The sequence below is a fragment of a genome, unplaced genomic scaffold (genome assembly GCF_019419815.1).
Source record: "Pyrus x bretschneideri cultivar Hongxiangsu unplaced genomic scaffold, Pyrus_bretschneideri_v1 Contig71, whole genome shotgun sequence".
NCBI classification, from domain to species: domain Eukaryota; kingdom Viridiplantae; phylum Streptophyta; class Magnoliopsida; order Rosales; family Rosaceae; genus Pyrus; species Pyrus x bretschneideri.
The window spans coordinates 386,297-401,655 of NW_025999811.1; the positions used below are offsets into that span (position 1 = coordinate 386,297).

General features: G+C 38.6%; 4 protein-coding genes across 6 annotated transcripts; 2 read left to right on the plus strand and 2 right to left on the minus strand.

Annotated features, from left to right (window-relative positions):
• Positions 1–1,268: 1,268 nt before the first annotated feature.
• LOC103956854 (galactinol synthase 1-like) lies at positions 1,269–3,186 on the plus strand. The gene is made up of 3 exons (XM_009368901.3): positions 1,269–1,716; positions 2,098–2,556; positions 2,649–3,186. Exons 1-3 carry the CDS (start codon positions 1,387–1,389, stop codon positions 2,901–2,903), a joined length of 1,044 nt encoding a protein of 347 aa, XP_009367176.2. The 5' UTR covers positions 1,269–1,386; the 3' UTR covers positions 2,904–3,186.
• Positions 3,187–5,225: 2,039 nt separating this feature from the next.
• LOC103956855 (ADP-ribosylation factor 2) lies at positions 5,226–7,617 on the minus strand. Of its 2 annotated transcripts, XM_009368902.3 has the most exons (7): positions 7,361–7,605; positions 6,934–7,089; positions 6,734–6,804; positions 5,993–6,112; positions 5,731–5,849; positions 5,561–5,642; positions 5,226–5,470 (listed from the first exon to the last, which is right to left on the minus strand). In XM_009368902.3, the coding sequence occupies exons 2-7, from the start codon at positions 7,079–7,081 to the stop codon at positions 5,465–5,467; spliced, it is 546 nt and encodes a 181-aa protein (XP_009367177.1). In that variant the 5' UTR covers positions 7,082–7,089; positions 7,361–7,605; the 3' UTR covers positions 5,226–5,464. The 2 variants fall into 2 exon arrangements, with proteins under 2 accessions (XP_009367177.1, XP_048430409.1); XM_048574452.1 differs by lacking the exon at positions 5,226–5,470 and having other exon boundaries at positions 5,534–5,642; positions 7,361–7,617.
• Positions 7,618–8,420: 803 nt separating this feature from the next.
• LOC103956858 (nitrogen regulatory protein P-II homolog) lies at positions 8,421–11,684 on the minus strand. Of its 2 annotated transcripts, none has more exons than XM_009368906.3 (8): positions 11,347–11,684; positions 11,184–11,229; positions 10,964–10,991; positions 9,959–10,046; positions 9,725–9,792; positions 9,539–9,608; positions 8,920–8,955; positions 8,421–8,794 (listed from the first exon to the last, which is right to left on the minus strand). In XM_009368906.3, the coding sequence occupies exons 1-8, from the start codon at positions 11,564–11,566 to the stop codon at positions 8,727–8,729; spliced, it is 624 nt and encodes a 207-aa protein (XP_009367181.2). In that variant the 5' UTR covers positions 11,567–11,684; the 3' UTR covers positions 8,421–8,726. The 2 variants fall into 2 exon arrangements, with proteins under 2 accessions (XP_009367181.2, XP_009367182.2); XM_009368907.3 differs by having other exon boundaries at positions 11,380–11,683.
• A 1,100-nt stretch (positions 11,685–12,784) lies between these two features.
• Positions 12,785–14,872, plus strand: LOC103956857. Its single transcript, XM_009368905.3, has 3 exons — positions 12,785–12,956; positions 13,297–13,371; positions 14,505–14,872. Exons 1-3 carry the CDS (start codon positions 12,807–12,809, stop codon positions 14,673–14,675), a joined length of 396 nt encoding a protein of 131 aa, XP_009367180.2. The 5' UTR covers positions 12,785–12,806; the 3' UTR covers positions 14,676–14,872.
• The last annotated feature ends 487 nt before the right edge of the window (positions 14,873–15,359 follow it).

Here is a 15,359-nt window from a genome sequence, read left to right on the forward strand (position 1 = left end):
TTGTAGCTTGTCCCCCTTGCAAACTTCAGCAAATTTTGCGGCAATTTAAAGTTGATTCGTAAATGAAAACGAAATAACAAATGAAAGCGAATTGACACAGACAAGTCAATATGAAGTAACACCAGCAATTTAATATTGATATGGAAATTAATATTCAACTGTGAGTTGTGAGAGAGTTATGAAGAGTTTGAGAGTCTCTATAGCATTTTGCTTAATCTTTATACAGGAATGCTAAAGAGACTCTCCATGAACTCTCCGCTACCTCTTGTTATTAGCAAAATTCTGGAATCAACATTGTAAAACATTGTGCAAAAAAAAATAAAGACGCGAAGAGTCCCACTTTAAAAAAGTTCATTTAGCATTTCTCATCAAATTGAAATTCTTCAACGTAATAGTTATGCAAAGAGAGATAAAAAAGGTTAATATTTTTGCAAGCAGCCCCTCGTATAGGTTACAAATGCGTGATGCTTCTAAACTATTCCTTAACCAATATATAGAGAACGAAAAAAAGTGAAGAGTTGTAATTGATTCTTCGCTTAAATTCTTTTAAACTTCACTTAGTTGGACCACGCAAACATTGTGTATGTGATGCTCTTCCATCATTTTTCAACTAATTTTTACCATTTTAAATTCTTTAGTATTTAATTGTCTATCTTCAAATTTTTATCATTTTAAATAGCAAAAATGCTAATGAGCTTTTCTCAATAAAAAAAAAATCAAGTATTTATGAATGCTTTATCACCTCATAATTTTAACATAATATTTTATAATATTAATATAAAAATTAAGATTAAATTATGACGTGACAGAGAATTCAACGAAGAACTTTACTTTATGAGAGTAGCCGTACCATTTGTCTTTAATTAGACCTTGTGTCTGTCATGCTTCTGGATTATTCTTTCTAGTAATTAACCACTTTGGTATAACCATCTTTGTTATATCTCTTAGTAACTAACCCCGCATGTGAATCTTAACCCAGCAAATATGGAAAATAAATAAATAGGCCTTCTGGCATCTTCTACTCAACGGTCCAGAGTCCCTCTCCAGAACTTTCCCAAAACAACCACTCACCGTAGGATCCATCCAGATGGACACGTGTATGGCATCAACCTCATAACCACATTTTACTGAATTTTCCACAAATTTCGCTCAAATTTCATTTCCTTGATTCTCACCCTTATTTTAACCCACCACCACCCCCAACACCGAACCACCAACAAGAAGACAGATTCACGACGACGTCCTAATCTCCGCGTTCCTCTCTCTCTCTCTCTCTCTCTCTCTCTCTCTGTGCATTCAGCTAGTTTTTGTCTTTATATTTCCAAGGGTCAAGGCCTTCCTCTGTAAAAACCCTGGTTCCCTTCTCCCTTGGACACGTAATTTCTCATGGCTCCCGAACTCGTCCCCACCAACGTCCCGAAATCGGGTTTCACCACTCCCGTCACCATGCCTAGTCGGGCGTACGTGACCTTCTTGGCCGGAAACGGCGACTACGTGAAGGGCGTCGTCGGGTTGGCCAAGGGTTTGAGGAAGGTAAAAACGGCGTACCCGTTGGTCGTTGCAGTCTTGCCCGACGTCCCGGAGGATCACCGTCGCATTCTTGAATCTCAGGGTTGCATAGTCCGTGAGATCGAACCCGTTTACCCGCCCGAGAACCAGACCCAGTTCGCCATGGCCTATTACGTCATCAACTACTCGAAGCTGCGCATTTGGGAGGTACGTTCTTCTCGCTTTGCTTACGTGGAGAAAATTTTGATTGTGATGGAAGACGACTGCTACATCACATCACGTATTTTTATATGATTAGCGAGAAATTTTATTTTTTAAATTATTAATTTTTAATACATAAATCTTATCATTTATACAGTGAAATAGGTGTATCATTTTATGTGTCGATTATATTGAAAAATCTTTTCCGTTACCTTTGTTACGCGTTCTTTTTGTTACACGTGGAATTTGGGTCTTACCCGTGGCAGTCTATGTTGGAAGTCAATAGAACCTTTATTTCTTGTTTTTCCTGGGGAAGCTGTTCGAATCAAACTTATTGTGGTAGAAGATTGTAAATTTTAATTGCTGAACTTTTTGATTAATTTGCAGTTTGTGGAGTACGAGAAAATGATATACTTGGATGGGGACATTGAGGTGTACGACAATATAGACCACCTCTTTGACTTGCCAGATGGACATTTCTACGCAGTCATGGACTGTTTCTGTGAGAAAACCTGGAGCCACACGCCGCAATACCAAATCGGGTACTGCCAGCAGTGCCCGGAGAAGGTCCAGTGGCCCACATCGGAGCTGGGCCCGCCTCCGTCGCTGTACTTCAACGCGGGCATGTTCGTGTTCGAACCCGGCCTCGAGACCTACCATGACCTGCTGAGAACTCTCAGAGTGACCCCTCCGACCCCGTTTGCAGAACAGGACTTCTTAAACATGTATTTCCGGAAAATATACAAGCCAATTCCTTTGGTATACAATTTGGTCCTCGCCATGCTTTGGCGTCACCCGGAGAATGTGGAGCTAGACAAAGTCAAAGTCGTCCATTATTGTGCAGCAGTAAGTATTACTTAAATTTTAATTAATAATTAACATATATAGACAGATCACATTTTCTTTAGGGTTTGATTAATATACGCTGATTGTTACAGGGATCGAAGCCGTGGAGGTATACAGGGAAGGAGGAGAACATGCAGAGGGAGGACATCAAGATGCTGGTGAAGAAATGGTGGGACATATACAACGACGAGTCGTTGGATTACAGGAAGGCGGCGGGAGGAGCAGGGGCAGGAGGAGTTGTGGCTCCAGAAGCAGCTTCAGGTGGTGAAGGGGTGAACATGCAGCCGTTCATTGACGCTCTGTCCGGAGCTGCGGTCCAGTACGTGACAGCGCCGTCAGCGGCCTAGGCGATTTAGAGCATTCATTCATCTACGGGGTAGACAAGAGAGAGTCGAAGTACTCAGATGAATGAAATTCCGATGCTTGTTGGAGTGCATCGGGGGAAGGGGGAACGAGTTAAGCTTTTGATTTTTTATTTGTATTTTCTTTTGGTTTGGTAGATGAACCTGCTTAAATGACAAGGTTTGACGTGTGTTGGTGGTGTAATATGTTGTATGAAAGAGAGAAAAAAACGCCATTTATGTAATCATCCTCTTATGGAGAGGGAGCAAATGGTGGATTGATGAAAAATATATGTTTATTAGTAGTACTAATCAATTTGTTCTGTTCTTGTCTGCACTTGGTGGCCATGGTAATTAACAGGCTTATTAAGAAATCAACACAATTGCCTTTTTTGTTATCTCATTTTAGTAGTGATTCAAACCAGGATAAATGTTGGAAGTATGGCAATGTAAGTAAGAGAAAATCAAACGCCTTTCGGGCTTTGTAGGCAACTAAGGTCGAACAATTTTGATGTGATTAGTAGCGAGCAATTGGTCGAGGACTCTAATATCATTTCTCTGTAGCAAAGCTCCGTTAAATCGTGTGTATTGGGTTTGTATATGTGTGCTACTTGCTTTTCTCTTGACTGCGGATATTCAGAGTGTTATGGTTTGAGGAGTCGGAAGTCATTCACCGGGGGCGGAGTCAAAAGTGGATCAGAATGCTGCCGGTACTACCTCGACAATTTTTTAATATGAGTTAAAATTTCGATTTTCAAAGGTTTTTCAAGGGATTAGGGTTCCAACCCGAGGGAGAGTGACGAAGTAGGCGAGAGAGTTAGTTCTCCTAGAGTTTGGTCTTTTTCATATGGTACTGGTGGTTGTTGACAAGCTTGAATTTTGCTTCCATCTATGTCGTTAGCCATTTTTATTAGGATGTTTTCTTTGTCAATTAACAAGGCCTTGAATTAATGGAGTGAATTGAAAAGTCAACACCATCATCATCGAGCAAACAAATATTAGAATCAGATCAAAAATCTAGAGAAGCAAAGTAGTGGTTGAAACGGTAACCAGACAATTGATGAGAGAGGGATTTGCAAGCGTGTTGTAGAGTTGGCGGTGTTGCAATGTTTTGTTTTTTTCAACATTTCTGAAAGGTCGTTTCTAACCCGAAATCTCAACTCGAACATTATAATTCTTGATTTACTACATGAAGACCGTAACTCTTAATAAGTTAGTGCAGGACATTTTTTTTCTTTTGTCTACGTTGAAATCCTCGTAAGATTCTTTATCGAGGATTATCCTCTTTTATTTGTGTATCATACTTTTTACTTATAAAAAACCTATTTATTCTCTTAATATCGATAAAGAGTGAATCTTCTTGAACAACTGTGCCAGGAACATCTTGCCAAATTCTTCAAATGCTTAAATTTGAAAGATTTAGTTTTTGTAAAAGGTAATATTAGGGATATCACAATTTTAAATCAAATTTTGTAAATTAAATGATGTGGTTGTTGATGATTGGATTATTAATTAAACATCGATTAATTTGCTTATTTCCTATTGATGACGTATCATTTGGTTTGTAAATTTGATCTCTTAGCATTATTTATTACGGACGGTAAATAGCTTAGCGCTGCATCTACCACCATTGCCATGACCATTGATGGCGTACGAGGCGTTTGGGAAACATTCTCAGCTATGTCAACTGGTATCGACATCGATAAGCAACGCATTCAAGTATATTATCCGCATCTCTTTCACCTAAGCCTCATGATCCACAAATTCAGGCATTTGAAATTTAATCTAACGGCTATAAACAGAGAGCATCATTAAAAGTTATAATAACTTTAGCCGTTGGATCAAATTTCAAGGGTCTGGATTTGTGGCTCATGAGGATTAGATGGAAGGAATCCTCTCATGATCCCTTTCCATTATAAAAGAATGTGTTATCCACACACTTACAGACCCTCATAATGCATCCCGGACCCGGGGCGTTATCCGATACGCGTGCCACCCAAATGATCTTATTACGAACGATATTACTGCTTAAGCTACACTGACTGAGAGAGGGATTATAGTATTGGATTATGACGAGGTTACGGTTCAATCACTCGAGCCGTTCTAATGCAAGGAAAGAATAAACATTTGGGCACAGCCCCTACATAAATTATCATAGTCAGGGATTTTGGATCCTGTTTATAACTTTAAATCAGAAGATAATTTAAGAGGGTAAACACCACTTCCCAAATGCATTCTGATAAACAGCTACGACATGAATTTTGAGTAAGCGAGAGATAACGAGGGGAGGATCATCCTCCACTTCCATAATCTCCGTCAAAGTAAATATAAACAAATCGATAACAGCTATTTCATTTCACAAAACAAAGCTATTATGTTAATACCGTTCGAAAAATTGAGAGAATTATTCTTAACTACATGTAAAAAAGGCACTGTTTGCAAAAGAAAACACAAATATGGTAAAAACAGGAACTTAAGAGCGGAGCAAATGCAGAACACCAGGACCCATAAATGTCAACTTGATAGTACAGAAGAATGGACGCTACACAGAATTCAAGTCAAACCATCTATGCCTGCAAAATGTAATATCAGAAAACCAAAGTCAGAAACGGAAACATAATGAACAATCGAGTTATTCAGAATGTATGAGAGCAAGAGTCCACCTTGTTTGCAATATTGTTTGAGAGCCAGTCAAGACCCTCGTACAGTCCTTCACCAGAAGTGGCGCATGTGCTCTGGATATACCTGCATGGGATAGTTTACACAGTTAGTTTCAAGGAGGGGCGTAGGTGCGAGTGAGTTTGTGAGAAATAGAAGCTACATTCGGTTTTACCAGTGGCGTTGACGGAGGGAGTGAAGGCCAAGCTTATCAGTTATTTCAGCAGCATTCATGGCATTTGGAAGATCTTGCTTGTTTGCAAATACAAGAAGCACAGCCTCCCTCAATTCATCCTGCCCAATACAATAATAAATGGTTAACAATCAAAATAAAAAAGATATGACTATATAGCAATAATAGTACACAAGTTTTCAATGTGCAATATTTCACCCCTCTCTTTATCATCAGCATAACAAGTTCCAAAGCTTATGCATACCTCATTCAACATTCTATGAAGCTCATCTCTGGCTTCCACCACACGGTCACGATCGTTGCTGTCAACCACAAAGATAAGTCCTTGTGTGTTTTGGAAGTAATGCCTCCACAAAGGTCGGATCTGGAAAGACAATACAAAGAATCGCAGATTCAACAAAGCGAAAAGCTGGCAGCTATAAAGACATTTTAACTGATAATGAGAAATGACGTTGACTATAGAATTAGTACAGTATGGGACTTGTAAGCCACATAATGGCATCATCGAAACAATCCTGATGAACAAGCTTTAGTTGGCCATTATTCTGAAAGAGAACAGTCACGGAGGACATGTACGTCCCAAAATTGATAAACAGAACAAAGGAAAAGCCATCCTCAAAAGAATAAGCGTGTCCTGAGCCTGACCCCATTGTTGTTTAAATGATGAGCTTATAGGATGGTAGGCAAATGGTGTGAGTTGAGTGGATTCATTGACTAGTCGATTGGAAAGAAAGGTTAGGATTAGGAGCTCTAACTAATATACATTAAACATTTGACCTCGATCCATGAAAACGGAGATCATAAACTTCATGTTGGACGCGGCACAAACTTGCTGAGTTGCTATAATTTTCCACAATCTAATTTTTGATCAGGCAAACTCAACTACGTAAATCAGATGCAGGAATGAACATTTACCAGTACCAAATTGCATAACCGAAAGAAGTAACAATTTCGAAAATAAGGAAGTTGAAAAAAGCGTCCATACCTTGTCCTGACCCCCGACATCCCACACAGTAAAGCTGATGTTCTTGTATTCCACAGTCTCCACATTGAATCCTAACCCGATAATTCACCATAAATCAGAGCAATTAATAACTAATACAATGTTAAAACGATGAGTAAAACCGAAATCGAGTGATGAATCCAGATCAAGGAGCAAATGGGTTATGCAAGTGATTGACATACCAATGGTGGGAATGGTGGTGACGATCTCGCCGAGCTTGAGCTTGTAGAGGATGGTGGTCTTACCAGCCGCATCGAGACCCACCATCAGAATACGCATCTCCTTCTTCGCAAACAGACGGCTGAACAGCTTCGTGAATGAAAGCCCCATTTTCGAACCTTCAAAATTTGATCAAAAATCCAACCCAAAATTTCAAATATTTATATATCAATCAGCATTCACATTCACAATGAGGGTCTAAATCTTATAAATTTCATCACAAATTCGGGCAAAAATCGAGATCGGAAAACGAAAAAGTCGGAAAATTCGAGATCGGATCAAATCGCGAAAATTCAAGCAAATGGGCACAAAATAAACGAAAAATAAAAAAGCAATTGCCGGTGTAGATCTGAGAAGAAGAAGAACAAGGAAGGGTAAAGTTGGAGTTACCTGAGGAAGATGGAGAAATTGATGAGAGAGAGAGAGAGAGAGCAGATCTGCTCTCTAAGAAGATGGGGAGGAGCTGTCCTTCGCAGCGACACGCACGCTATATTTCACGTTATATGTGGAAGGAAGGATCTATCTCTGCATTTATAGATGGGCCGGAAGGAAGGGCAGCGACCGCACCAAATTTTTATTTATATTTTTTTAACGTTTTAATTTTTGAAAATTTGATTAGAAGAAGGAATGCAATTTTCAAAGCAGTTGGTAGTTGTCGTTTGATTTGTTGTTAGCCTCCAAACAACGCTAGGCTTTATGATCTCCATGATTTATCAACGGGGAGGGAAGAAGGGTATCAATTATTATTATTAAATAGGGATGGATATATTTCGGTTTGAATTGATCGCATTTAATTTATTGTTGAAAGCGAATCAATTACAATAGAACTGTATGGTTCAATTTATTTTGAATGGTCTAATTTGATTTGGTTCGGTTATTTGGTTTAATTTTTCTTTTGCATTTTTTCAACTTTGTTAGTCCAACTACGACAATAAAATTTTGTAACTTTTTACATGTTTTTTTTTTGTGTAGCACATTGAAAACTTTGGTAGTCCACCAGCTGGTCCCTTTCACACCTCATTGAACATTGCAAGACTCATCTTCTCATTTTTGTGTATTTGTATAACATACATCACAGCTAATAATTTGAAGGATTCTTTCTTATTCCTCTCATCATCTCTCGCTCAATTCGTCTCCATATATGTGCATTGAGTGGCTAAGCTAAACCCCTTTAGCAGCTCAACCGCAATCTACCTTCCGACATTGTTGTTGATCGTCAGCAATTCCGGTTAGCCGAGCTGAAGCTTCTGATTCTTCATCTGCTGGTATTCTTGAGCAGATTCTTACCTTACTGTCCGGAGTTTATGAGCGGTTTGATTGGACTGATGAGCCAGATTGCACGGCTAAGTAAGCGTGTTGATTTTATAGTTATCAGGCTTGAGATATTCAGAAGAACGTTGGCATTCGGCCTCCTCTGGTCGTAGATTTGTGTTTGTTAACTTCCTTGCAGAAACCAATTTGCATAATAAATTGGCTCACAAGTAAAAGAAGCTACATAGACTGTATATCATACTTCTTCCAAAGATAAGAGAAGTTTCCGATATGCCTCTGAAAAAAAGATAGAAGCTACCTGACTAGTATTACACCTTATTTTACTCTACCATCACCGCATAGACTCCGAAAATAAAAGACAAAGCACTAATCTTCTAAGATCTAATGGTCAAGGGGGGAATATTGGATGGGGGGTCGATTAGAGTGGTACTCATGAAGTTCTGTCAAATGTCACTTAGTTGAGAACCGAAATGGGCCATGCAGCTCAAGCAGAGGAAGAGGACACATCAGACCGCCCTCCTGTCATCTTCTCCGCCTTCTCTCCACGCTCCCCTGAAAATGACATATACAAGACAAAAACTTTAGGCAAATTCTAGAGAGCAATCATCAATCCAAAGAGACACAAACAACTGGATAGATCATCTTAAACTTGAATCATTTGGCGAGTAAAATGTTACCAGTGCGAACTCGTATGACATCTGAAACTGGCACCACTGCAAAAGATACAAAAACTCATTAGAAAGTTTGATGAAACCTCACTGGAGAGGCCAGAAAATGATATGTTCCTTGAGTTTTAAGTTTTACATGTAACTAGCATAGTGATTGCAGAAAACGGAGTATAAAGATTTCTGGCAAATGATCAGTGTTGTCAAAAAATAGCTACTTGTCCTACCGACCTGACTTTAAAGTACTTCACTAAAACTTTTAGACGACTGTAGTATCTCACATCGCAAACCAGATATATACTGTAAACTAACAAATCTGATCCTCCCTAATTCTGGAGGGTTATGTGGATCTCTTAGAACATCTATAGGTGACAAAGTGGAAAGGTGCAAAGCCATCAACAATTCTGTATACCTTAAAAATTGTCTGAAAATAAGCTAACTTATATAGGTGTTATAGTTTGAATTTAGTTTACATAATGTTCAATGCAATTTAATAATTATATATGTTAAAGAAATCGATATTAACATGTTAAAGTAACAATTATTCATTCAAATTTTATTTTAACCTGATTACGTGCTTACTGTAGACTATATCTTTGTAGTTTCAAAATTAACAAGTTTAGAGACTTACCAAAAATCTTGCCATCGCCGATTTCTCCGGTCCTGGCTGCCTCAATTATTGTGTCAACCACAGCTTCAACCTAAGAAGTGATCAGAGCAGCATTCAATCGGTGATTTTCAAACCCTCATCCCTGAGCATCAATATCACAAACAGAACATATTATAGAACTAAAATTATCACTCACACTCTTCATACCTGGTCTTTGCTCACTACAATCTCCATTTTAATCTTAGCGACAAAATTGTCTTCAGAAAATTCAGAGCCTAACAAAGTAATAAAAAAAAAGAAGAAATTATGAAATGACAATAGAAGAAAAGAGTAGGATGATAAATAAGTTACAGTAGATATAGTGGCTGGGGAGTGTTCCAAAAAATCTGCTAGATTTAATTAAAACGAAGAGAAAATATCGATGCCAAAGCAAGAACATACCACCCTGCCTCTCTGTTGAACCACCTTGAGCACCAAAGCCTCGAACATCAGATACAGTAACACCACGAATTCCAATTTTCAGCAGAGCCTTCGGTTTCCACAAAGGATGGAAACAAAAAGATTAGTGCTTATGCTTTTATCTCAAGGAGCTCTAGAAAAATGACACAGGAAAACATTGAAGACACCAGAACCCAAAGTAGTACTTATGCTATTATCTCAAGGAGCTAACAACAATACTGTACATTAGTAAAAATGTGAAAACGTGCAACCAAAAAGAAAGGATAAAATCAGGTACAATTCTTACCAAATATAGACTATAACCCGATTTTCTTACAATAAATTCATTAAATACGAACCACAGGAAACATCTCAATTCTTCAATTTCTAGTGATCGCTTTGCTTCTACATTTCTTTTAGGAAGCAAACAACGTTACTTAGTGCACCACGGACAACTCCACTGGCATGGCATCCCAGGCCCCAATGGATGCCTCATGGATGTAATGAATTGAAAGGAGAGAAGTGGCAAAAAATTTCGAGAATAGCATGAGTATTATTACAAGACCAATGCTATCTTGCCTTGACTATGGTCAAGGCAATGCATACAGAGAGGAGTCAGAAACTTGCCCAGCAAGTTACTGATAAGTACTAAGTGAGGGCAGTTATCATTAAATTCCAGAACTGAATAGTGTAGTAGTACAATTAACAACTGCCAATTGATCTTTTGAAATGTCACTCTACTAGAATTTCATTAACCTTCAAGTTTTATCAGGTTTGAGCTCCAATCTAAATCCGTTATGACTGTGTTCGATATATGCAAATGGATTTGAGTGTGTAGACGGGATGGTGCTTCGATAACTACACAGACTTAGAAACACAGAGCTATTCTTCCTATTATCTAGTAAACAACATTTGAAACATCATTTTATTGCTTTCCTGATTTTGTTATACTAATGCAACGCCAATCAGATATGCAGTAAGCTGTGTTTAAGGTTCAACAGTTCTTACCGAAGAAACCTGCGAAACTCGCCAGGGCCTAGCTCGTCCCATAATCATAACAGAGATTAAGAAATAGTTAGATATAATCAAAACCCATAACCTCATATATTCCACACACAAAAATAATAGGAAAAAACACAGCAGACATGCAGAGCTATAAACAATCAACCTAAACAAAATTAACAACCAACAACGCAGACAAGAACAGAAGGGTGAATTATTTCCGCACCTCAGAATCGCTTCGACTTTGTAAAATTTGGAGTCTGGGACATAACCTACGAGCAACCGACAACAATACAGAGTCAGAAGCCATGCCAACATTTAAAATTTAAAATCTGAGATACCAAAACCATAATTTGAATGAAATCTGGATGAACATTCAAACCCATGACCTATTTTTCCAGAAAAATGGGAGAAAGACGAACCAGAAGAACTCTGTGCTCGTACGACGGGAAAAATGGATGCATTTCTTGCGTGCTTTAGAGCGACATTGGGCTGACGGAACCGAAATTCTGCGAGCTTGGTGCGGATCGAGCTCGAACCCAGAAGCGGAAGCTCGTTGAGGTGGCAATGGAAGGGGCTAAGCAGGCCTGCATTCCCAATTGTAGCCATGTTTGTCAACTGTTATGTAAAAAGCAGACCAAAAGCTTCAGCGACGGTGAACCCAGTTTGGGTACCAAGTCTACCCACGACCGAGGCAGTGAATGGGCGTTTGTTGCGTCGGACTATCTCGGATTGGATTAGCTTCAAGATTAAGCTGGACTGGCTTAAATTAGACTAAACTGGACTAACTCAGTGAAGCGTTTGGTGCAGTATTGAACTAAGAAGCTGGATAATAATAATTATAATATTATATTATTTAATATATAAATTATTAATGTTTTATTATGATCTTATCTTTTCCTACAATTTCCATCCCACTCTTTTTCTCTTCTCTCATTTTCCCACCCTCTCCCTCTTTTTTTCCTCTTAGACCTCTCAATTCATGTCTCTTTCTCATTCCTGGTCAAACTCCTTATTGATTTCAATCTCTATTTCTCTGTCCTCCCTCCCTCTCTAGCTATGCGTTGTTCGAACGGAACCTCACGGCTTCAATTTTCCTGACGAGTTGCAGGTTTCCCAATGTGTTTTTCGGCCAACCCTCGTTAAATCGGATGAAGTTAACACCGCCAGAAAATCCATCACCATCCCTGTACCGAGATCTTAGCTTTGAATGCTCGAATCTGTCATGGATTTGAAGAAGCCCAAATAGGTCGAGACTTCTAGGCCATTTTCCGGCACATTCGACCACATTTTAGCCTCGATTCAGGTCAAATCGTAATCTTGTCACTCCCAGCTTCAATTTGGTATATTTTAAATGAAAGTTGGTTGTAAAATGGATCTGAAAGAGAGTCAGAAAGTTAATTATTGATCTAGGTGACTGGAGATGACGATGAGTCTATCAGGAGTGGTCATTGAGCATGACGAGGACGAGAAAGAGAGGATAGTCTTAGCTAGTCTCATGGTTATTGGGGGGTCTCGCTAAGACCCCTTAGTGAAGGGTTTTGTCCATGCTAGTCCCCTTTAGTCTCATTAATGTTAGTCCCAGCATGGAACAAACACAGTATTAAACTAATAACTAGTCCAGTCCAGTCCAGTCCAACTTAGTGAGGGTAAACAAACGCCTCTTAAAGCTTTAAAAACAACGCGTGAAAGATTCTTCATGCAATTGCAGCTTGGGCTTGGACTCTTGGAGTTGGAATATCATAAGGGCTCACTGTCGCCTCAAATGCCCATCAAAGCCCAACTGGATCCAGTAGTATTGGAATATATGTGCCGAACGGTTGGTGGAAGACTTTCAATCTCCAGAGCAATGGCTGCAGGTGGAGGTGAAGGGATGGAAGAGTATGTGTACAGAATCAGCACTGCTGCGGAGTGGGGAGAGTTGCAGAGCTCTGGCTCTGTTTTTGGTGGAGAGCTGGACAAGAAATCCGGGTTCATTCATCTTAGCAACCTCAATCAGGTCACTGTCTCTCTGTCTCTTCACACACACACACACACACACACACACACACACACATATATATATATATATATCAGACCCAGTTGCCAGTTTGATTATATTTACCCTTTGCATCGATTAAACCTTAGACATAGTCCAACTGAAAGAAATTCTGGGTGGCAAATGGGTTGCCCTGGTGGATAGAGCTCAACCCAGTGCGTTCCGGGTTCAAACTCTCCACCTCCCTTTTAGTCTAAGTTAGATTAGAATTATCGCTTGTAGTAAAAGTAAAACAAAATTATGGGTGATGAATTGCGTTTAATTTATTTATTGATGCCATAAAATGGTTCAATTTTTTCAGGTAAAGTCGACATTGCAGAATTTTTTCGTGAATACCAAAGTGGATCTTTACTTGCTTCAAATTGACACCAATAAGGTACATAGATATGAACATCCATTTTGGTTATACTCTAACTTCGATTTCTATGGTTCGTTTGGATGAGGGACTTTAAAGTTCCACGCAACTTACGTTAAATTTGGTAGGCATGCACTACAAAAGTTGGATTGGGGGACTTCCAAATAACACGTTGAAAGTCGTTCGTCTAGTGTCTTTGTAGTTTATTTGTGGTGTTTTGGTAGTAGCTTTGTAGTGCTTGAGTAGTTCATTGGTAGTCTTCTTGTAGTACCTTTTTAATAATCGTGTCTAAAGTTCCATATAACTTTAAAATCCCTCGTCCGAATGCACTACTGAAATCAAAATAAGCTATAGCTATTCCTATATACGGAGACCTAATATTGCAACTGCACCTGCCCCATGGTTCTGCCTATTTTTGGAATGATAAGTTAAAAATGGATACCACTATTCTGCGGATTAAAAGAAAGGAAGCTTAGGAAGGTAATATGCACTACTGAATGAAGGGAATCGAAAGAAGCATGGATTTCAGATACTAACTTCGTCAGAGTTGCTTGGAGGCGTTGTTCATTAGAACAGACTTCTTATACTATGTTTGGTTTACGTAGAGGAACAAGACATGGTAAAATTACCCTGAAACATTTTGAAACAAATATCATTAGGGCCAGAAGGTAGCTGATGATGAATCTATAAGATATTTCGTCCTGCACTTACGCCTTGGAATGATCTCTCAGTCTCAGTCTTGCTCATGAGCTTCTTGGACTAGCTGGGTGGGATTCCTGGCGACTTTTGTTAACCAAATAGATGGCAGTACTTGAATCTACCTTCCGAAAATCCATGTTTTGCTAGCTCAGGGCACATGTAACTTCCCTAAAGTATACAAAGACTTAATGAATAGAAAGTTCGAAACCTAGACTGCATGAGAAACCCCTCAATCTTTCCCCATCCTACGGTCCTACTGTTCTGTGACCTCCACCACCTGCATTTTCTTGGTTTCCTATTGAAAAGCCATGGGTTTTGAGCCTTTCTTTCCATTTGTTTATATAAGTACCAACATGAAGATCACACTCAAATTTCGTTGGCATTGTTTTCTTTTTTGTCTTCATACCTTGTAGTCCTAGTATTTAGATGAATTTTCTCTGTTTGTGTTGTTTTAGCTAGGTGAAGGGTTAGTATATGAAGTTGTTGATGGTTCCAATAGCTTCCCTCATTTCTATGGTCCATCTCGAAGTTTCATACCTCTTCCCCTTGATGCTGTTACAAAAGCAGAGAAGCTGCATCTGTCGGGTGGCCAATTCAGTTGCAGTATGCTGGAACGAGTCGCTTAAGCTTTGGTTTGGTATTCTTTCATCTCAGCTTTACGTTGTGTGGAATAGGAGATATTAACAGCTCCCAACTCTCAACTGCTGCAGTTGTTATGTCCTTAAAGTATTTTGTGTTCTTTATGAAAGATATAGCATTTTCGATTTTCTTCTCTTTGTGCAATTTTCTTCAGATTTATATAATTTTGCAAGATTTTGTTTGATTTTCTGCGAGTTGTTCATACAAGCTTTTATTGTATTTTCTTCTACTTCGTGGTTTTTGAATGTGCTTGTCGTTTTGTGTACTTCAGGTGCATAAACAATTTTGTGTTTATTGAGTAGGTTCAATATTTACAGTTTGTCAAAATAGAACTAGATTATTGTTGAAAATTTTACTTTTGCAGAACTAATTTACCATTTAACCCACCTGGCATTAAATTTTTTGAATTATTCTTACACGCATTTGATCTACTTAATTCAACTATTATGTCACTCGACACTGTTACTTTCATTAACAAGTCACACAAGTTTTTGTCATCGACTACACTTTCAATAGTTATTAGTTAAGGATCAATAATTATGATATCTAATCCATCTTATTTGTCATCACACAACTTTTTACGGTATGCACTGATAAGAATACACTATTATCTTGAAGATCACCTTTTTTTTATTTTTTATTTTTATTTACTTCGTCAAACTAAATTACTT